Source organism: Nematostella vectensis, chromosome 2 (genome assembly GCF_932526225.1).
Source record: "Nematostella vectensis chromosome 2, jaNemVect1.1, whole genome shotgun sequence".
Taxonomy (NCBI): Eukaryota; Metazoa; Cnidaria; class Anthozoa; order Actiniaria; family Edwardsiidae; genus Nematostella; species Nematostella vectensis.
The window spans coordinates 15788292-15810647 of NC_064035.1; the positions used below are offsets into that span (position 1 = coordinate 15788292).

The 22356-nt window shown below is 39.7% G+C and overlaps 1 protein-coding gene across 2 annotated transcripts; it reads left to right on the forward strand.

The window, feature by feature from the left end:
• Positions 1 to 154: 154 nt before the first annotated feature.
• Positions 155 to 22267, forward strand: LOC5516802 (cilia- and flagella-associated protein 69). Of its 2 annotated transcripts, XM_048723783.1 has the most exons (32): positions 155 to 447; positions 522 to 593; positions 930 to 995; positions 1394 to 1503; positions 2516 to 2592; positions 2837 to 2935; positions 3033 to 3106; positions 3335 to 3407; positions 3619 to 3700; positions 3946 to 4006; positions 4214 to 4248; positions 4882 to 4947; positions 6103 to 6163; positions 6332 to 6380; positions 6463 to 6584; positions 7975 to 8085; positions 8223 to 8328; positions 8608 to 8772; positions 9269 to 9384; positions 10991 to 11109; positions 11534 to 11615; positions 11705 to 11770; positions 12158 to 12284; positions 12876 to 13013; positions 13651 to 13727; positions 14006 to 14140; positions 14353 to 14415; positions 14488 to 14574; positions 17906 to 17970; positions 18938 to 18980; positions 21348 to 21452; positions 22161 to 22267. In XM_048723783.1, exons 1-32 carry the CDS (start codon positions 358 to 360, stop codon positions 22164 to 22166), a joined length of 2748 nt encoding a protein of 915 aa, XP_048579740.1. In that variant the 5' UTR covers positions 155 to 357; the 3' UTR covers positions 22167 to 22267. The 2 variants fall into 2 exon arrangements, with proteins under 2 accessions (XP_048579740.1, XP_032242668.2); XM_032386777.2 differs by lacking the exon at positions 17906 to 17970.
• The last annotated feature ends 89 nt before the right edge of the window (positions 22268 to 22356 follow it).

Genomic DNA, 22356 nt, shown 5'->3' on the forward strand with positions numbered 1-22356 from the left:
CTAATATCATTCATTTTTTAGCTGGGCTCACGTCGGAATTTTTGGTAAATCCAAACTTGGGTGATTTGATTGACAGAAACAAATATTCAAATTTCATGCTTTTCTGGTTACACCTAAATGACTTTAAATTAGAATAAAACAGAGACAAGAAGACTCTTAAAGAGTCTCGTTTTTGTTCTCTTTATTTTTTTTTTCTCTTTATTTTTTTTCTCTTTTTCCTCTTTTCTGAGTGAATTTCCAATCAAACAAAAGTGCTGGGTTGCCTGTGGTTCAAGGGTGCTATCATGGAAGCGAGGCTTTGTCTCAATGTTGCTTGGAGACGAGTTTTCGTGAAAGATCGGGCTACTAGAAAACAAAATGGCGACTGCTACACAGTTACCGCCAATTCCTGTAGTAAATAATGTTATAACCGACGAAGAAGTGCTATTCAATACGACGGAAAGCAAGGTTAGTGCTCATTGTATATGACAGAGATATTGTTTGTGCATCTATTTAGAATAATTCCGATTATTTCGTTGCAGAATATGCAGACATTGAAACACATCCCTGTTAGTGTGGCGAAAACTCATAAACTGATATGTGATAAACACTCGGTAAGCTAAACTGAGGCTTTCTTTTTATAGGTTTATTGATTATTATAGAAAGAGACGTGTGTTGAGAGACTTACTCGTAACTTTTTTTACTGTGTGTCGTTCTTTCCAGTGCAGCAGGATTGTTGTTTCTTGATAACCAAACTTAAGTCCAGTTTTCTATGCCAGTCAATATACAGTATGCCTGGTACAGTTGCTGTTTACTGTGTAGGCAGAAGTCCAGTGATGTTAGACCAACCTGGAGGTTGGGCTTTGATTTGGCATCATGCTTTATTATTTTATTTATTTTATAGCTTATTAATTTATCATTTTAACAAAATTTGCTTAATTTGTTTTCAGAGAGGTCTTGCTGAACGCCATGCCAGGGCAGTTCACAGACTAACAAAACACTTCAATCGTGGTTTTGTATCCTTTAATGAAAGGCAAGAAAGGACCTATTGGTGCGAAGTAATAGGCAGTGTTACGAAACAGGCTTTTTACAAAAAAAATGTCAATGCTGTTGTTTAAAAATTCCTCATTTCATAGGAATTGAGAGACTCTATGGCCAGTCTAAGGAATTGAGGTTAGGACCCAGGACTGAGAAAAACATGAAATATGCTATGAACCAATCATGGAGAAGCTTTGTAGAAAATTTGTGGATATGTGTTGACTTCAATGATTTTTACAACTTTTTATGGCGTTTTTACGCGGGATGTTAAATGAGTGTTGAATTGCCAATGCATGTGTTTGTTTTTCAAAACAATTGCTGTTAAAGGCACATTAGCATTCTTTATTAGAATTGCATCCTTTACAAATATAAATAGCTCATGAAGGATCTAAATATGATATCTGATATCTTCACTGCCTGCACCCAAAGACTCCAAAGTGAACCGCTGTATGAAAAAGCATTATGTCAGCTCATAAAGATTTGTGGGTAGGTAAACCTCTCATTACTCATATATACTAGTCAGGCCTTAATTCGCAGGGAAAAAACGGCAAAAAATGTGGGATTTAAAGGCGTAGATAAAAAAAAGGCCAGGACGGATTCTTAGATTGATCTCGTTAACATTAGTTTTTTTTGCCATTCCTTTCCCAATGCTCTAATAATGGCTTGATTTGCAAGAAACTTGTGCAAATACAAGTATAAATGATCTTGTGGGAAATTTGCAGAAAATTACATCTTCCCCGCAATCCATATTGAAAATCAGCAATTGCGCCAGTTCTGCATTTAAGTGATTGGCATTTAAATATGTGATACTGTGCGTGGTGGAAGTAACTGTCACCCAAGCGTTCATCTCATTCATCACACTTTTTCCTTTGCATTGCAACTAGCAAGCTAAGAATGAACAGGAGGTCGAAAAGAAACTCCACAAACATATTATAGTCTATCGTTTTGTATTTTTTTATCATTTTAGACTAAATTATGATTCTTGATACTGACTTACTCAATTAGTATAACGAAAGTCTATCGTTTTAAATTTTCTCAGTCATTTTAGATTAAATTTATGGTTCTTGATACTTACCACTGTAATTCAATAAATATAACAAGACTCAATGAAATACCAGACTCAATCATCACCTATGTTAATTGTGTTGATACAGCTCCTTTGAAAGTTTTAAGAAACAAACAAAATGGCTTGCAAATGCATACTGTAGACTGAGGACAATTTATGTTACTGTCAAGTGTGGTAGATGTTTCTTCTAATTTGAACAAGTTTACAGTATGTTACAACTCCTGGACATTGTCCCTCTCAATCAGAAGTATTCTTTTGAAAGCGATCAGTCAATGATGTGCCACATTGCACCTTTTCTCATTGAAGGCTTAATTTTTTAACAGAAAAAAAATATTAAAATTTTGGAAGCATCACTTCTGTGGAATTTTTTTGATCATTTTAAAAATCAATACAGTACATACTTTATGTTGTTTTTTTTTGCTTTTGTCTCAGGTTTCCTTTTCTGAAAGAAAAGTCTTCAGATGAAGCGTTGTATGCTGAGGCCATCATTAGTCTGCTAACTGAAATGGGTAGGTGTAGTTCAAATAATCTTTACCAAATGCATTGTAGTGATAGGTCAAACTTTCCCACATACATAACAACTACAGAACGGCAAAGATTTAAACTCTTGAGCTCAATCAATGATTGTGCAGATACTATGATGCATCTTTCTTGAAAGAAGAAAACTAAGATGACTGACAAATGCCAAAGGATCCCAGATTCTATGGTATTCTGCCAGATGCTAGAAGCTGGTACTCTGATTTATTGATACAGGTGAGGCAATGAAGATAAATAACAAGACCATCCAACTTGAGCTGGCTAACGCGTTAACGAGACTCTACTGCAGCTCCACTCCACAGCACATGATTAATGGTTTGTATACATTTTGCAGCAAATTCCAAGTTTTTTTGTGCCTTTATATGATTTGTAAAACTGTATTTTTATCCCCTTTTTTGTACATTTGTTTCAGATTGCCAAGTACCCAATCCTCAGTTTATCAAAAGTCAGATTGAGAAGAGTGGAATTGCCAGATCCCTTGTCGAGGTAATAACAGATCAGTATTTTAACTGGTTTGGCTGCATTAAAGACATAAAGTACGAATGCTCTCTAAAAGTACTTCCTTGCTTCCTCAAGGAAGAACAATTACTGTAGAAATTTAAACCGGGATGTTTTTTATGCAGTGCGTTTTACCTTTTTACACATTTGTATTGTTTGGATTTGTATACAAATACATAGCAGATAATTATTAATCATTTTGGCATGTGTGTTTAGTGTCTAGAGTTTTTACAAGACCTGGAGACCCGACTAGAGGTCATGAGAGTCCTACAGCATTACTCATGCTCAGGTAAATTATTCATGATTACAAAATCGTAACATACTACATAAGTCGTAGTATGAACAGGCAATTTGTCTGTTGTGTAACATAGGTCAAAATCAAAGATAGTGTAATGTCAAAGACACTACAAGTAGTGCTGGGGGCAGGCTGCCTCCCAGGGAAAATAAATTATGATTGCTATTATTCATTTGGTGTTAACAGCTCTGATATTTGTTTTTAGCATTGAACTGTGATGACATGTTGTCTGTCAGTTGTGCAGGGCTAATCTGTAGCTCTCTTAATTTACCGGACCCTTCTGGAAGGTAAATCCTCACCAAAGGTTTATCTTTTGGTATTTCACAGGTAAAATAGATTAGATGGGTATGAATTCTTCAAGTAGTTGTCAACAGTAGTATTGTACAGCCAAAGATACAAAACAGAGTACAAACAAAACGTATTTCATTGAATACTGTTTAGTTGCATTGACTTGGTATATACATAAAATAGATCAAGAATTCAGCACTTGCCATTGTTATGTTATAACTGTTTTTTGTTTTTCAATATTTAGACTTGTCTTTTTGTCTGTGGAGATCTTGTGGAACTTACTTGAGCAAGGATCAAAACAAGTGGTAATGTTATTTCTATTTGTTATTTTTTGTATTTTTACCTTTCTAAACCTGTGCTTTCTTCTGGTTCACACACTATAGAAGTGGCATGAATGGGTTTTCATCCCTCTGTCATATTTTGTGTTCTTTTGTACTTTAATTGCTCACCATTACTGCTCAGTATTTCTCTTAAACCTTGACTTATTACTGTGTTTCTCTTAACGTTTTTAGGTCTCAGATCAACTTAACTGTAAGGAATGTATCGGGTAAGAAAGCCCCTATCATACAGTAATACAGTAGAATCCTTCAAACTTTTTAAGGAAAACAAGAGTAAGTTTGAGTCAATAGGAGATTGAGGTAACAGGGTCTAATGGAAACTCATGTAAGTTTCTCATAGTGTTATATAATTCATGAAAAAAAGTATTGATATCCATCTCTGTATGCATTATGGACATCACCCAAGGATCACGATGAATCAAATAAAGATAATCAGTGGTCAAAAATGCTATTTTTGAGTTGAACACATAAGTATTTATTTAGTAGGGTGCAATGTGATAAAGGGAAACAAAATATATGTCAAGTAAGCAGAGAATTTGAGAGTTAGAGATACCTGAAAAGAAATGACTGAAAATTAGGACCAAATTCAGGGCAAATCCAAATCAGTTCAAGGAAATGCTATAGTTATCCGAGTGATACTGTAGTTCGCAGGGTTCTGCAGTGTATGATTATCCAAGTTCGAGTTATTTAGGTTCCCCTGTTGTACTTGGTACACTAAGGGATACCCTCATCAGCCATGGCTTGTACACATCTCTCTGTTCCATCACACACATGACTCATGTACCAGTACACAGTAGCCTTCAGTTGGTAAAGCAGCTCCTTGCTCTTTCTTTCACCTTCAGGGCTTTAAAAGATGGTTTCCTCAAACAAATCAAAGAGGGTTATAGCCATGCTGACCGTCAACTCAGGTACAGAATTCATAAGATACTGATATCGCAATTGATTGTTATATTTTATAAGATTCTGCCTAAAATACCAGATTTTTCCGTGTATGACTATAGTCTACTTAGACTACTTACGTATCTCAAGGAATTATGCAATTAGCATATATATGTTGAATAATTAAAATTTTCATTAATGCAGTCCCACTTCTGACACCAAAAATATAATACCAAATACGTGAGGAAATGCAATGCATGATCAATGAGACCTGATTTTATGCAATACTGTACTACTTCTGACACCAAATGCTATAAGCATCCTATATCACCCAGGGCGTAGAAGAGCATAGGAAAGAGAGTTGTGTGGAAACAAGTGGGAATGAGAGGGGTGAGAAGAAAAGAAAAGAGGAATCTACATTGATCACTTCTGATGCTTTACTCTCATCCTTTATCACCTACATCTTAATGATCGGCGTTTAGTACAAGAATAACAAAGTGCAGCAGACGTGACCTGTGTTTGGAGAGGCCAATAACCCTTTTAGAACTTCAGGCTTTATTTTTCACTTAATGTTTCTTGTGCCACTGTTATCCCCACATTAGGGACCTTAAGCAATGGCGACGATGATGGCTACGACAACGCGATCGAAAAAGATGGTTTCACGCGTGGCAATCAATTATAACTTAATTGCAATGGAATAAGCAAAACATAGTCAGAGACAGATAAAAATAAACTGAGGACTTTCTACAGTAGCGAACGTAGCTAGTAAAGTTTACAGTGCAAACGTCCGTGTCCTCAATTGACTGTGAAACTTGGAGTTTTCACATCGTGGTTTTATGGAAAACGGCTGAAATGTATCAGACAGAACGCATTTCCACGTGCTGCCTTTGAATCCTGAATCAAATTCTATTGATTTCTGCCGCCATCGTTGCCGTTGTTGTTGCTTAAGGCCCCTATTCTACACCCAGGCTCTGCCTGAGGGTGTACTATAATACTACAGTATACAGTACTTTTAAACACACTGCAGATTGTATAAGATTCCATGTTCTTTTATCTTTCCAATTCCACCACTGACACACACACACTGGTACTGTAAAACACAGATGTTGATCAGAGTATATGATAACCTGTTTCATTGCCTTATATCACTGAATGTGCCATCAACAATATTTGTTGTCTTCCAGAAATGACTTGTTAGTCATCTCGTCTCTTGTTGCATCTTGTTGCGCTGACGCCCCCTTTGTGGTGAGTGCAGTTTCTGGTGTGGTGTGTTTCTCATCTGTTAGGCAGTACCTTTATTTGCCATGCAAGAGAGTGGTACATGTTTTATAACTCGGATGACCAGACTACTGGTGCAATTGTTATGTGTATCCTTTTCTCTATAAAATTCCTCAGATATTTCTTCATTTTCAGGAAACTGGTTTCACTAAAGTCCTGGTGCTCTTTGCTACTTTTACGGAAGGTGAAAAAAAAAACACATTGCCACCCTTACTTTATAAACTGTATGACAATTTATGCCATTTCTTTTGTGTCGTTTATTTTAGTAAAAAGCCACAACCCTCTAGTGAGGAACTTCAAACTGTACCAAAACCATGAAGATTTTGAATTGAAGAAGCTGTTGATGAACACGTTAATCTTGCTGAGTCACGACTGCACTGCCAGTCAGGTAAGAGACCTTCTAATCCATCATAAGTCTTGTAGCATCATTTCGTTTGGGACATTTCTACAGTAAATGTTCTCAAACATTTGGAGTTCTGTGAGCACAAAGGGACAAGAAATATTAGCCTGCATAGCAAGCGTTTCTGTGTGTTTTGAGCAAAGGAAAACCCAGAGAAACAGAGGAAACCGGAAAGAAGTTCGATATGCCTCATTTTGGCCAGGCGAAACATGGGGCGAGCGCAAAAAAGTACGGGCGGGGAGGGGGGGAAAGAAGGAAATGCTTGCCAGCAGCCCTTGAGGATTTGAATAACACCTCATGACATATTTACAAACATGCGATATAAAAAAGAATTGCTCTGCCCCCTTTTTCACAAGCTCACGCGCAAGTCGTCGTCATTCACAGCTAGACTTTATTAGTGCGGACCTCTGAAACTGCTAGAAGAAAACATTGCAAAAAGTAAAGCTGTACGACAAATTACTACATATTTAAAGTAAAAGAGAATGTTAAAGAATTATCAGGCATATTTGGTAAAGCGTTTGGGGTCAGTACAAAAACTTTACAAAAATTGTTATTGATAAATCAAACACAGCGCGCGCTCGTCAACTTTCAGCAGCTGCGTAATTGCAGACTTTTGCTCTTGCTTCCTGACTGAAACCCTTGGTAGCTAGAAATTCTATCGCTACTCTTATATTTCAGTCTTCTTGTTGTTCTGTCGCCATTCTAAAAGTTATGAAGAACAAGGCTGAGTTGATGTGCGATATGTCAATCATTCTTCTAGATCCCGCTCCAATCACAGGCCGCTATTTCCCCGTTCGTTGGCGAACAGGAAAATTCAAAACCACAAGGGCTGCTGGCAAGCGTTCCCTTCTTTCCCCTCCCCCTCCTGTTTTTTTGCTCTTGCCCCATTTTTCCCCGCTGTTAAAATCTCGCTCATCGAACTTCCCGGCGGTTTCTGGGTTTCTTTGCACTCAAAACACACAAGAACGCTTGCTACGCAGACTAAAGAAATATTGGATCATCTTCCACACACTCCAGTGAACCTTGGCTGTCACACAATGGAAAACGAAACGTTTTATACCAAACATTGTATAATAACTTTAAAGTCTGTATAACCTTTCAGAATTTATAGATTTGGTCAATTCTTTCTAATATTCATGTAGATATCATAAAACGGGCGGTTGTGCAAGTAATTCAAATCTACAATATTGATTTAGTTTGGTCAACCAAACTAAGGCCCTAGTAGTCATTTGTGACATATAGATCAAGATGTGAATTAAATTACATTATATCAGAAGGCTTGTCTCTGTACTCAGCATCTAACACTGGACTAAACTCGTGTTAAGTATTGATAATGGGGCAAGACATTTTGTAGTAACGAGAATTATCTGATTTGCAGATCATGTCAGAAGGCCGAGTTCTCTTGTCTTTGTTAGAGTATGTCAAACCTAACGACAACCTCTCATCCCCTGACTGGTCTCCTGCTCAGTTTGAAGAACTTCAGCTACAGGTACTGTCCTGTGAATCTTTCCTATGCCAAGTTTAACAGTATGTTAATAATGGTGTTACGTCAAGTACCCATTGCAAATAGTTTTTGTAGTTGTTTCTTGTCAAACTCTGATGTTTAATGTGTGAATTATTGTTAAGGCCCTGGACACTCTATGTACAATTGGTCCTTTGTGCATAGAGGACTACATGACATGTCAGGGAAATACTCGACTGTTGATGCTTCTGGAGTGGTGTGTAGGACAAGGTAAGGTCATGGATTTAAGTGTCTTGGAATGGCCGGAATGGCTTCTCTAGGTTCTTAGGTCAGGGAAGGCCTTACCTTCAAGTGTGAATCAGGAAAATTTATATACATGTGATAGCGCAGGGGCCATTGTGGAATGTTAGCCTTCTTCTTAGTTTGTTGTGTGAGAATAGAGGCGTTTGTCCATTTACACACTCACGCATGTGTACTCATCACATCTATGTGTATGAAAATTGCTGTACCAAGTATTTGTACCACAAATATGTAAATTATCCCTCATAGCGGACTATGGTGGTCATGGCAACAGTTACCATGGTAGCGGAGGCCGTGGTAACAAGCGAGCCCAGATGCGTTTTGTGTTGCGGCTGTTGCGGAGTATGGTGTCCGTGGGTGACGAGGGTGTGAACCAAGACTGCATTGACCAAGGCGCTATTCATCAGTTGGTTGGTATGTACAGACTGCAAGAATTGGCCAACTCCAACTTCTGCTTCATAAGTTTTGACTATATCTTCGGATGATGAATAGCAATTCTACTGGTAAACACCAGCGCGCTCAAACAAAATAGGAAATTGATCCAGACAACATTTTTTTCGAAAATGCCAAAATTGATAAAATGTTTTGGCCCTTGTTACCACGGGATGTGAGTTTAGATGAAGAATACAGTACTTGCATTTTGATGCACAAAAGGGGAAGCACAAGTCGGCAAAATATAACTTTTAAACATGCTCTTTTTAGGGAAGTAAATACAAAAAGAAAAACAAAACTTGTCATAAGCAGCAGAATTTCTTAGATTTTGAGTTGCCTTTTGTCTTTGGTGTGGGTTTGGTGTTTCTTAAAACGATCAAATTCTAAAGGATCTCTTTTTAGAACAATGCGAAATTTTAAACCCTGTTAAACCCCTGTTTAACCAAAAGTAAGAAAACCAACCCTTTTTTCCCCGAAGGTATCTTGTTGAATGCCAGCACCAGTCCTGATGACAACGATGTGATTGATATTGAAATGCAGTGCGACATGCTGATCATCGTATCCACCCTTTGTGAGGGTGATATACACCGCAAGGTAGATACTTTCTTATCGACTAGCAGGGTCTACCCATATGATTATTATAGGAAGTTCCAGGCCGCTATCCCTATTGATGTTGATAGTACCTCCAGGTCGCTATTCCTATTGATGTTGATAGTACCTCCAGGTCGCTATCCCTATTGATGTTATTGGGACCTCAAGGCCGCTATCCCTTTTGATGTTATTGGGACCTCCAGGCTGCTATCCCTATTGATGTTATTGGGACCTCAAGGCCGCTATCCCTATTGATGTTATTGGGACCTCCAGGCCGCTATCCCTATTGATGTTATTGGGACCTCCAGGCCGCTATCCCTATTGATGTTGTTAGTACCTCCAGGCTGCTATCCCTATTGTTGTTGATAGTACCTCCAGGCCGCTATCCCTATTGATGTTGATAGTACCTACTGGCCGCTATCCCTATTGTTGTTGTTAGTACCTCCAGGCCGCTATCCCTATTGTTGTTATTGGGACCTCCAGGTCGCTATCCCTATTGATGTTGATGGGACCTCCAGGCCGCTATCCCTATTGATGTTGATAGTACCTCCAGGCCGCTATCCCTATTGATGTTGATGGGACCTCCAGGCAGCTATCGCTATTGATGTTGTTAGTTCCTCCAGGTCGCTATCCCTATTGATGTTGATAGTACCTCCAGGTCACTATCCCTTTTGATGTTATTGGGACCTACAGGCCGCTATACCCATTGATGTTATTGGGACCTCCAGGTCGCTATCCCTATTGTTGTTGATGGGACCTCCAGGCAGCTATCCCTATTGTAGTTGATGGGACCTCCAGGCCGCTATCCCTATTGATGTTGATGGGACCTCCAGGCCGCTATCCCTATTGATGTTGATAGTACCTCAAGGCCGCTATCCCTATTGATGTTGATAGTACCTCCAGGCCGCTATCCCTATTGTTGTTGTTAGTACCTCCAGGCCGCTATCCCTATTGTTGTTGATGGGACCTCCAGGCCGCTATCCCCATTGATGTTATTGGGACCTCCAGGCCGCTATCCCTTTTGATGTTATTGGGACCTCCAGGCCGCTATCCCTATTGTTGTTATTGGGACCTCCAGGTCGCTATCCCTATTGATGTTATTGGGACCTCCAGGCCGCTTTCCCTATTGATGTTGTTAGTACCTCCAGGCCGCTATCCCTATTGTTGTTGTTAGTACCTCCAGGTCGCTATCCCTATTGTTGTTGTTAGTACCTCCAGGCCGCTATCCCTATTGTTGTTGTTAGTACCTCCAGGTCGCTATCCCCATTGATGTTATTGGGACCTCCAGGCCGCTATCCCTATTGATGTTGATGGGACCTCCAGGCCGCTATCCCTATTGATGTTGATAGTACCTCCAGGCCGCTATCCCTATTGATGTTGATAGTACCTCCAGGCCGCTATCCCTATTGATGTTATTGGGACCTCCAGGCCGCTATCCCTATTGGATGTTGATAGTACCTCCAGGCCGCTATCCCTTTTGTTGTTTATGGGACCTCCAGGCCGCTATCCCTATTGATGTTGATATGACCTCCAGGCCGCTTTCCCTGCTGGTGTTGGGATTCTCACTATCGGTGTTATTGGGAAAAAAAACTGCTCTTTTTTTTTATAGGAGTTATTTGGCGTTAGTGGTGTCCAGGTAGTAATTGAATACCTCAAGAAAGACCCAAGCAAAATCAATAGTCCTCTCGGTCATCACAAGCTGTTACTGGCCACTGTGGATTGTATTTGGTAAGATTGAACTTGTGCCAAGCTTAACACTCTTGGGCAGTGAAAGATTTCCTTGAAGAGAATGACTTTTGTCCTAAAGAAAAGTTATTTGACCAATATAAGGATGTCAAATGTATTCTCGTGACACGTATACAACTGCCTGTCGTTGATTGTTCGAAAGTCCTTCCTTTCTGGATCGTTGTTAGCTGTCCTTATTAAAAGTGGTCAATGCTTAGTTACGCTAAGTGGTGTGTGCTGTAGTTTTCTGCGAGTACCTTCTGTTAATCACATCGTTTGTCATCGTTAACACTCAGTACAATGTTTTTCCTACTCAAGGCTATATAGGATATCAGAAATTTTACCAATGTCCTCTTTCCACAGGCACATTACTCTTCGCTTTTATTTTACACATCCATGTAAACTTCTTTTTTTCCCCTGAAAAAAGGTCTGCCGTTCTAGGCTCCTTTATCACAGAGCAAGTGTTCTTGGAAAGTGAAGGGATTTTCTATCTTCTTGACTTGCTGGAGGTATGCTAACCATGATGACAGCCTTGTGATATATTTGATGGTTTGAAGATCGATCCTATCTTATTCTTTTTTTGTGTTGTTCCCTACAGGTTTGCCCCAGTACCATGCAACACCTTGTGCTAGGTTGTCTTGTAGACCTGTGTGAAAACCAGAAGGTGCGCTAAAGAATCATTAGTTTTGGGTTTCTTTTAAAAGCTGATATAACCTTTACAACGACCTATCCGGAATCACGGATAATGGGCTCTCCCACGGTTGTACTAAGAAACTGCGGAAAAATATGACAGAGTACAACAAAACAAAAAAAAATCTTGTTGATTTCAACAAGTCATTTTTCTTATATGATTTTTCCTGATATGCGGAGGATCTAGTTTAGTTTGAAGGTTTGAGCGAACGTAGACAGCATATATTTTCAAACGCAAAGAGTGGTATATTCAATCCATTCTCATCGTTCCATTTGAGATGCGCAAATAGAAAAGTATTTGTCTGTCAGATCATAGGTAAATAATAAATCTTAAATGATTGTTTTGATTATCCGGTGGTAGGTGTTGCCGCATGTGTTGGCATGGCGAGGAAAACAGGAGATAACAGTTTCCAAATTGCTTGTGAATCTGTGGAAGAAAGAGGAGGCTTCCATGGGGGTTTTGCGTGACAGCACAGGAGCTATTGCAGGTAAAATGCCATCTATTACCGTCAACAAGAATTGCAAAAAGCCCCTATTAAAGTAGCAGTCGCACGCTTGTATTAAGAAGAAAATTGAAATACTGGTTAACAAAACTGTGCAAAATCTGTTGGTTTACTTCCCTCAAGTGTGATAGATAGAAAGAAACCATATGTGACCCGGCAAAATAAAACGTACACAAGCGAAAAGCGTTTCTTGGACAATCTGGAAGACCAGCGGACTCTTTCTCTATAACGGGGAAACGACCTTCCTGATGATGAGGCTTCGCTTAGCTTCGCTGAAATATCGTTCATAATCGCTCTTGTTCCCAGGGGACAATCGGAAGAAAATTATTTAAATGAATTATACTCGGAGGATCTAGTTGGATCTAAAGTACAATTTTAAACCCATTTCCATCCGCTTGATGTAAAGGTGTTCATACCACAATGTTGTATCTTTCTGAAAGACCAAAGGTGATTTGATAAACCTGGCCATTTAGTTATTCCCCATATTTGTAATAACTCGTAATCGTAAATCATTTTACAACAAATTACCCCTCTAACCAACCATTCTCTTTTTAATTGGCGCTTATTTTGCCTTAGACCCAAAGAAACCGCTAGAAGGTCGTTTGCAGGAGCGTCAGGGAGTAATCCCACTTCCAGCTGACAGGCCAAGTCAATCTATTGTTGACGTGTCTGAGAACATGCGCGCCAAGATTTTCTCCATGTTCTGCAAGATTGGTAGGTCACTTGAATAAGTCGTTTATGGTACATAGCTATTGCCCATTTAAGTACCCTTTTCGACCTCTTTTAACAAAATATTCACAACAAGTAACACCCCGAGAATCTCTCTAGGCACTGTTACGTTGTTGATAAAGAAAATTGGCTAAAAAGTTGCAAGGCACAGATACAACGAGTCGAAGGCAGAGGCAGGCGCCTCAGGCAGCCACCATACGACTCATGTCTGACCACGGAGCACAGCTTAGATCGAGTTCATCATTGTCTTTGATTTTCTTGTTCTTGTTTTCTTGGTGGTGACGTGCTGATAAGAAAGCAGCTTTCGCAGTGAATCACTTCTCTCATTCCAACTGCTCGAGATACTGTAGTCGAGCTATACATAAATGACCACTGGCTTTCTTGAAGTTATTCGTTTTTATCATGGTCTAATCATTCACTGGGGCGCCAGTGCCACACAATTCAATCCAAAATACCTCCTTCACATACAAATAACTTGAAACATGTGGAGAATTTACAAAAACATGGTCCCATCTTATATACAGTATTGAAAATCGCGATGAAAGAAAACAAAATTGTTACCCCCTGTACTAACCCTAATAATGATGGTTTTACCGCATTCGTCATGTTACTTGTTTATTAGGGTTCAACGCGCTTCCTGGTCTGTCCACTGCGGATTACGTCACCATTGCTCTTATCGAAAAGTACTTGGATTTTAAGGTGATTCTAATATTGTATCGAAGTTGATAAGAAATTTTGTTTTGTTTTTACCTAATACAAAGCTTAACGAAATTCCAAATTATAATTGCAAGGAATACATTTCACAGAAAAGGTCTGAAAAATGTGGCTACTGAGCATTTCTATATGCTGTATTTCATCTATGCCATTGGTTGTTATATCGCCATTTTTATACTATGCTTTTCAAGTATTTGTCATTCTTTATTCCAGGACTCCAGACAATAACTTAAAAGCTTACTTATATCTGCTTGATTATTAAGATGGGTGAGGTTTGGCAAGAAATCAAAGTGGAGTTGGAGCAGGAAAATATTCGACCTGTTACACCTGATGCTGAGTGCCTTAATGAGATAACCAAACTACTGGATGAAAGAGCCAATGATGTTGCAGCAGCCCAGGTAATATACGTTAATTGAAGTGATGTGATGATTATAAAGATGGTGATAATGATAGTGATGATGATGATGGTCAAGGCGATGGTGATGCTGGTGATGATGGTGGTGATGCTAATGGTGGTGATGGTGGTGATGGGGATGGTGGCTATGGTGATGAGGATAGGATAATGGTGGTGATATGATTTATTACATTTTCCTTTTTTTTGTTGGCTCAGGTACAGTTAATGCAAACCCAGAAAAACCAAGACCTCATTGAAGAAGAGGAACAATACGAAATGGTAAATCATTTTAATCACAAATGGTTAAATGATACAAAATACTCACTATGTATTTATGATATTGCTCCTTAGATCAAGGAAAATCATCGGCAAGAGGAAAAGGCATACCGCGATTTTTGTGATTTCGTGACAAGAACGTCAGATTATACAGTTCTAAAGGTAGGGATGTCACCTCAAAAAACTGGCTTATGAACCTTCCTGGAAAGTATATACTTTAATTTAATGTTTTGTTGTTGTACTACCGGCTTTCAGTATGCAGTGCTGGGGGTTATCCCTATACAATACTAGCGGTCATACAGTACAGCCTGGAAGAAAGTTAACAGCGTCGCGCGTGTTCTTTGCGCGTATTTTGAGTGTAGTTTGAGTGTAGTTCATGCGCGGATTTTGCGTGTAAAACGCTGAGTGTACTACACGATCGGTGCGTGTATATTTCCTTTGTTATGCAGGAATGTTGGCTATTGTTCGCTTGAATTTTTAATGCAGGGAGAACTATCGATAATGCCGAAAATACTTTCATACGAAAGCCACATGAAACGAGGACGTTTTAGTTAAAGCGTATGGCATGTATGCATTATAATAACGTGGTACGTTGTTCGTTCTCTCGGCTTGCGTACGGCGAAACTAATTGAGTGCTTTACCGATTGTGAAGATCTTTATAGCAAATTCAAGCTTAGTTATAGAGGTTTTTTTTCGAGGGGTCTGTTTGATGCGCGAGTTTAAAAGCAAGAGAAAACAGTCATAGCTTAGTTGCTACCGACATTGCACTATCATTGTTTTGCAAAGGCAAGCGAAGATCAGTTGTCACCTCGCTCTCTCGGCTTGCGTACGGCTCAAACTAATCGACTACTTTACCGATTGCGACGTTCTTTATGGAAAATTAAAGCTAAGATATAGAGGATTCTTTTTCGAGGGGTCTGTTTGATGCGCGAGTTTCTAGCAATAAAAAAAACTGTTATAGTTTACAGTAGTTGCCGCCGACATTACACTGTCTTTGTTTTGCAAAGGCAAGCGAAGATCAATTGTCACCTCGCTCACTTGGCTTGCGTACGGCCCAAACTAAACCAACTGCTTTACCGATTGCGACGTTCTTATAGCAAATTAAAGCTAAGATATAGAGGATTCGTTTTCGAGGGGTCTGTTTGATGCGCGGGTTTAATAGCAAGAAAAAGCAATCAAATTTTAGTTGCCGCCGACATTAACATTCTGATGTCGTCAATGTTTTACAACAGCGTTTTCAACAAGCGAAATTTACGACACTTCCTAAACACAACAACATGTCATGCAAGTGAAAAACAACTAAATGTAGTGTCTGACTAGCCGGCGAGACTTTGTATACAGTGACTAGACTAGATGGATCTTCTAGCCGGCGAGACTTTGTATACAGTGACGTAACGGTTACCGCGTGCAGTTCTGGCGGGTTTTCCGTGTGCAGTACTGGCGGTTTTTCGCTTGTACTTCTGACGGTTACCGCGTGCAGTACTAGCGGGTTTTCCGTGTGCAGTACTGGCGGTTTTTCCCTGTGCAGTACTAGTGACGGTTTTCCGCTTGTACTTCTGGCGGTTACCACGTGCAGTACTGGCGAGTTTTCCGTGTGCAGTACTGGCGGTTTTTCCGTGTGCAGTACTAGTGACGGTTTTCCGCTTGTACTTCTGACGGTTACCGCGTGCAGTTCTGGCGGGTTTTTCCGCGAGCAGTACTGGCGGTTATTCCGTGTGCAGTACTAGTGACGGTTTTCCGCTTGTACTTCTGACGGTTATCGCGTGCAGTAATGACGGGTTTTCCGTGTGCAGTACTGGCGGTTTTTCCGTGTGCAGTACTAGTGACGGTTTTCCGCTTGTACTTCTGACGGTTACTGCGTGCAGTACTGGCGGGTTTTCCGTGTGCAGTACTGGCGGTTATTCCGTGTGCAGTACTAGTGACGGTTTTCCGCTTGTAGTTCTGACGGTTACCGCGTGCAGTACTGGCGGGTTTTCCGTGTGCAGTACTGGCGGTTATTCCGTGTGCAGTACTAGTGACGGTTTTCCGCTTGTACTTCTGACGGTTACCGCGTGCAGTACTGGCGGGTTTTCCGTGTGCAGTACTAGTGACGGTTTTCCCCTTGTACTTCTGACGGTTACCACGTGCAGTACTGGCGAGTTTTCCGTGTGCAGTACTGGCGGTTTTTCCGTGTGCAGTACTAGTGACGGTTTTCCGCTTGTACTTCTGACGGTTACTGCGTGCAGTACTGGCGGGTTTTCCGTGTGCAGTACTGGCGGTTATTCCGTGTGCAGTACTAGTGACGGTTTTCCGCTTGTAGTTCTGACGGTTACCGCGTGCAGTACTGGCGGGTTTTCCGTGTGCAGTACTGGCGGTTATTCCGTGTGCAGTACTAGTGACGGTTTTCCGCTTGTACTTCTGACGGTTACCGCGTGCAGTACTGGCGGTTTTTCCGTGTGCAGTACTAGTGACGGTTTTCCGCTTGTACTTCTGACGGTTACCGCGTGCAGTAATGACGGGTTTTCCGTGTGCAGTACTGGCGGTTTTTCCGTGTGCAGTACTAGTGACGGTTTTCCGCTTGTAGTTCTGACGGTTACTGCGTGCAGTACTGGCGGGTTTTCCGTGTGCAGTACTGGCGGTTATTCCGTGTGCAGTACTAGTGACGGTTTTCCGCTTGTAGTTCTGACGGTTATCGCGTGCAGTAATGACGGGTTTTCCGTGTGCAGTACTGGCGGTTTTTCCGTGTGCAGTACTAGTGACGGTTTTCCGCTTGTACTTCTGACGGTTACTGCGTGCAGTACTGGCGGGTTTTCCGTGTGCAGTACTGGCGGTTATTCCGTGTGCAGTACTAGTGACGGTTTTCCGCTTGTAGTTCTGACGGTTACCGCGTGCAGTACTGGCGGGTTTTCCGTGTGCAGTACTGGCGGTTATTCCGTGTGCAGTACTAGTGACGGTTTTCCGCTTGTACTTCTGACGGTTACCGCGTGCAGTACTGGCGGGTTTTCCGTGTGCAGTACTAGTGACGGTTTTCCCCTTGTACTTCTGACGGTTACCACGTGCAGTACTGGCGAGTTTTCCGTGTGCAGTACTGGCGGTTTTTCCGTGTGCAGTACTAGTGACGGTTTTCCGCTTGTACTTCTGACGGTTACTGCGTGCAGTACTGGCGGGTTTTCCGTGTGCAGTACTGGCGGTTATTCCGTGTGCAGTACTAGTGACGGTTTTCCGCTTGTAGTTCTGACGGTTACCGCGTGCAGTACTGGCGGGTTTTCCGTGTGCAGTACTGGCGGTTATTCCGTGTGCAGTACTAGTGACGGTTTTCCGCTTGTACTTCTGACGGTTACCGCGTGCAGTACTGGCGGTTTTTCCGTGTGCAGTACTAGTGACGGTTTTCCGCTTGTACTTCTGACGGTTACCGCGTGCAGTACTGGCGGTTTTTCCGGGTGCAGTACTGGCGGGCTTCCAGTGTGCTTCTCCAGTCTGGCTGGATCTGAGTCATCCTTTGTTACATCTTCAGGATACGAAGCAGAAGCAGTTGCATACCATCGATGCATCACGGCTACCAGGCCGTGTCCCCTCGGGGTGAGTCGTGGCGTCAGATTACTCAGAACCTTGGAAACATCTGCGTATAAGAACCTAGAATTTTCAAGATCACAAATCAGGCTATTTAGGTTCTTAATTGGTTCTTATTTTTTCATATACAATATACCGAACAATAATAATTATTGCTGAACATAGCATGCAAGTATTTAACTACAGTATGCAATGCACCAAACATTTATGAAAAGTATCTTTCTTGTTATCAACCATATATCAGAATTTTGACAAAACATTTGAATGATATTTTAAATGCTTAAAAACCTATTCTTCCCCACACGGCTGATTAGTTTTTTTTTTTTTTTAAGGGTGTTACAATGCCAATTTTAGCCTGTAGGTTTTTAATCTCTAGGTTCCTTTACGCGGCTGTTTACTCTACTCCTTCTATGGTTCATACGAACCATAAAAAAAATTAGATTACTTAAAAGACTAAACATCCCACTTTTTTATGCGTTTACGCTGAGTTCTGCGTTGCATTATTCCAGTCATTTTACGTTTTTCAGTTAAACTTGCAATGAACTAATGAGTAACTTTTTACTGGAGAAAACAGTTAAATATAGCAGAATCCAATTAATGAATGGCTGAGATATGTTATCTTTAAGATTTCCACCGAAAGAATTTTCGGTGACTATGTTATCATATGTATATGTTATATGTAGATTTCATTTTGCTATGAATTTAATTTTGTTGTAATTTGTTTGACATATGCCTTTAACATGTTCTCAGAATGGCTCGACTACAAATGTAGTTAGATTTGTGCAATCTCCTTTTGACTGCCTTATTTCATTTTGGGGTTGGTTGGTCTGTCTGAAATAACGTTTGTAAGGCATGATTTCAATCCTGGCCTGGCCTCATTTATACGTAAAATTGTCATAAAGAGACGCATGCATGTATGTGAAAATAAAATCATACCATGATCGCTAAATGCATTTTGACTTTTTATCAATTACAGGGAGCTGGATCATATGACTCTTCAAGAAAACTTGCAGGCCACGGTAAGCTGACGTTAGTGAGAGATAAGTCAGTATGCAGGCGCATGGCGTTACAATTTGAAAATCGATATGGGAAAGTCAATAAAGGAAAGTATGTGGGGAAGTCAATAAAGATAAGTCTATATGAGAAAGTCAATATGGGAAAGTCAACAAAGATAAGTTAATATTGGAATGTCAATATAGATAAGTCAATATGGGAAAGTCAATAAAGGAAAGTAAATAAAGATAAGTCTATATGAGAAAGTCAATATGGGAAAGTCAATAAAGGAAGTCTGTATGGGAAAGTCAACAAAGATAAGTTAATATGGGAAAGTCAATATAGGAAAGTAAATAAAGATAAGTCAATATGGGAAAGTCAATAAAGGAAAGTATGTATGGGAAAGTCAACGAAGATAAGTTAATATGGGAAAGTGAATATAGGAAAGTAAATAAAGATAAGTCAATATGGGAAAGTCAATAAAGGGAAGTAAGTATGGGAAAGTCAACAAAGATAAGTTAATATGGGAAAGTCAATATAGGAAAGTAAATAAAGATAAGTCAATATGGGAAAGTCAATAAAGGAAGTCTGTATGGGAAAGTCAATAAAGATAAGTCAATATGGGAAAGTCAATAAAGGAGAGTCTGTATGGGAAAGTCAACAAAGATAAGTCAATATGGGAAAGTCAATATAGGAAAGTAAATAAAGAAAAGTCAATATGGGAAGTCAATAAAGGGAAGTCTGTATTGGAAAGTCAATAAAGATAAGTCAATATGGGAATGTAAATAAAGGGAGTCTGTATGGGAAAGTCAATAAAGATAAGTCAATATGGGAATGTAAATAAAGAAAAGTCAATATGGGAAGTCAATAAAGGGAAGTCTGTATTGGAAAGTAAATAAAGATAAGTCTATATGGGAATGTAAATAAAGGGAGTCTGTATGGGAAAGTCAATAAAGATAAGTCAATATGGGAATGTAAATAAAGGGAGTCTGTATGGGAAGTCAATAAAGATAAGTCAATATGGGAATGTAAATAAAGGGAGTCTATATGAGAAAGTCAATAAAGATAAGTCAATATGGGAATGTAAATAAAGAAAAGTCAATATGGGAAGTCAATAAAGGGAAGTCTGTATTGGAAAGTCAATAAAGATAAGTCAATATGGGAATGTAAATAAAGGGAGTCTGTATGGGAAAGTCAATAAAGATAAGTCAATATGGGAATGTAAATAAAGGGAGTCTATATGAGAAAGTCAATAAAGATAAGTCAATATGGGAATGTAAATAAAGGGAGTCTGTATGGGAAGTCAATAAAGATAAGTCAATATGGGAATGTAAATAAAGGGAGTCTATATGAGAAAGTCAATAAAGATAAGTCAATATGGGAATGTAAATAAAGAAAAGTCAATATGGGAAGTCAATAAAGGGAAGTCTGTATTGGAAAGTCAATAAAGATAAGTCAATATGGGAATGTAAATAAAGGGAGTCTGTATGGGAAAGTCAATAAAGATAAGTCAATATGGGAATGTAAATAAAGGGAGTCTGTATGAGAAAGTCAATAAAGATAAGTCTATATGGCAAAGTCAATATAGGAAAGTCAATAAAGGAAGTATGTATGGGAAAGTAAATAAAGATAAGTCAATATGGGAAGTCAATAAAGGGAAGTCTGTATTGGAAAGTCAATAAAGATAAGTCAATATGGGAATGTAAATAAAGGGAGTCTATATGAGAAAGTCAATAAAGATAAGTCAATATGGGAATGTAAATAAAGGGAGTCTATATGAGAAAGTCAATAAAGATAAGTCAATATGGGTGAGTCAGTATGGTAAGTCTGTATGGGAAAGTAAATAAAGATAAGTCAATATGGGAAGTCAATAAAGGGAAGTCTGTATTGGAAAGTCAATAAAGATAAGTCTATATGGCAATGTAAATAAAGGGAGTCAATATGGGAAAGTCAATAAAGATAAGTCAATATGGGTGAGTCAGTATGGTAAGTCAGTATGGGAAAGTCAATATGGGGAAATAAATATGTGAATGTCAATATGGGAAAGTCATTATGGGAAATTCAGTATGGAAAAGACAATATGGAAAAGTCAATATGGGGAAATCAATATGGGAAAGAGTACGTGTCGTCAACGGATTTGGCAAAGGTTTTGTCTTTTTTTTGGTGTTATATTACCGCTGAAATGGCCTGGCGTTAGCGATGAAAAGACCGGGTTGGGTAGACACGTGTGTACGAGTAATTATATTAAACTCATTATCAAAAAGTAGCCACGGGCTTGTGCTTACCTATCAACACAGGTGGGTTATGTTACTTTTCCTGTTAGCATGATAAGGCCTGGATCACCCTTGGTGGCACTACTATCCTGAGATTAACATGAATTATGTGTCGTGTAGACGTTCTGCGGTCGAAGCATCGAGATCGCAAGCACACCGCTAGAAATCACCAAGTCTGCCCTCCCGTCCGCAGGAGATGACGATAGGAGTAGATTCCTTCTGGTGGTAAGCGGGCCCAATTGTATCGACTCTTCCCAGGGATTACACATTTAGAGTACATCCTTTTATTTAATGTCGGAAACGTAAGGCCTTTAGTGTGAAAACCATGCGTAGACATAAGGAGACGTAAGGCCTTTAGTGCGAAAATCATGCGTAGACATAAGGAGACGTAAGGCCCTTAGTTTGAAAAGTATGCGTAGACATAAGGAGACGTAAGGCCTCTAGTGCGAAAATCATGCGTAGACATAAGGAGACGCAAGGCCTTTAGTGTGAAAATCATGCGTAGACATAAGGAGACGTAAAGGCTTTAGCGCGAAAATCAAGCGTAGATATAAGCAAAGTAGACGTTATGCCTCTAGTGTGAAAATAACGCGTACATGTACAAGAGATTTTTTCTGTTTCCTTCTCCGCTTTTTCGCTATATAACCATAAATGACCACAAAATGCGTTAATTGTGTTTTTTTTGCTAGATTTTTAGAAAATCTAATATACGCTTTCTTTATCCTAACATGAGAATAGGAAGATCTGCTAACGTAGTCTTATTTGGCGCCTATATGTCCTACCGTTATAGACGTTTTGATTGATTTGTCATAAACCGGAATTGATGGTTAGTTAACTCGATGGTAACAAGATTGATGGCTCATTCGACGTGGGCTTAATTTGGCGTAATGACAAATACCTCACTAATTAAACTTTCTATTTTTCTCTCTCCAGCAATAAAAAGCCAAGTCTTCAAAGTATTTGTAAATAAACCGAGCCCGTTTGTAAATAGTACACATGTGTGTGGCCTTGTAGATATCACAATAAACTAGAAACAGATACTTGTTGTAATGTTTATCTTCGGCTCAGTAGATTTGGGGTGGGTTTACGTTGCAGGGGATATCATTTTCCAAGAAGTAGTTTAAGACCC

What these genes read in the sequence shown, in the direction of transcription:
- LOC5516802 (XM_048723783.1), top strand. Translation starts at nt 358, where the DNA reads ATGGCGACTGCTACACAGTTACCGCCAATTCCTGTAGTAAATAATGTT. An exon ending in AGGGTGATATACACCGCAAG is followed by an intron (nt 9,385 to 10,990) that starts GTAGATACTTTC and finishes TTTTTTTTATAG; the next exon opens with GAGTTATTTGGCGTTAGTGG. An exon ending in ATCTTCTTGACTTGCTGGAG is followed by an intron (nt 11,616 to 11,704) that starts GTATGCTAACCA and finishes TGTTCCCTACAG; the next exon opens with GTTTGCCCCAGTACCATGCA.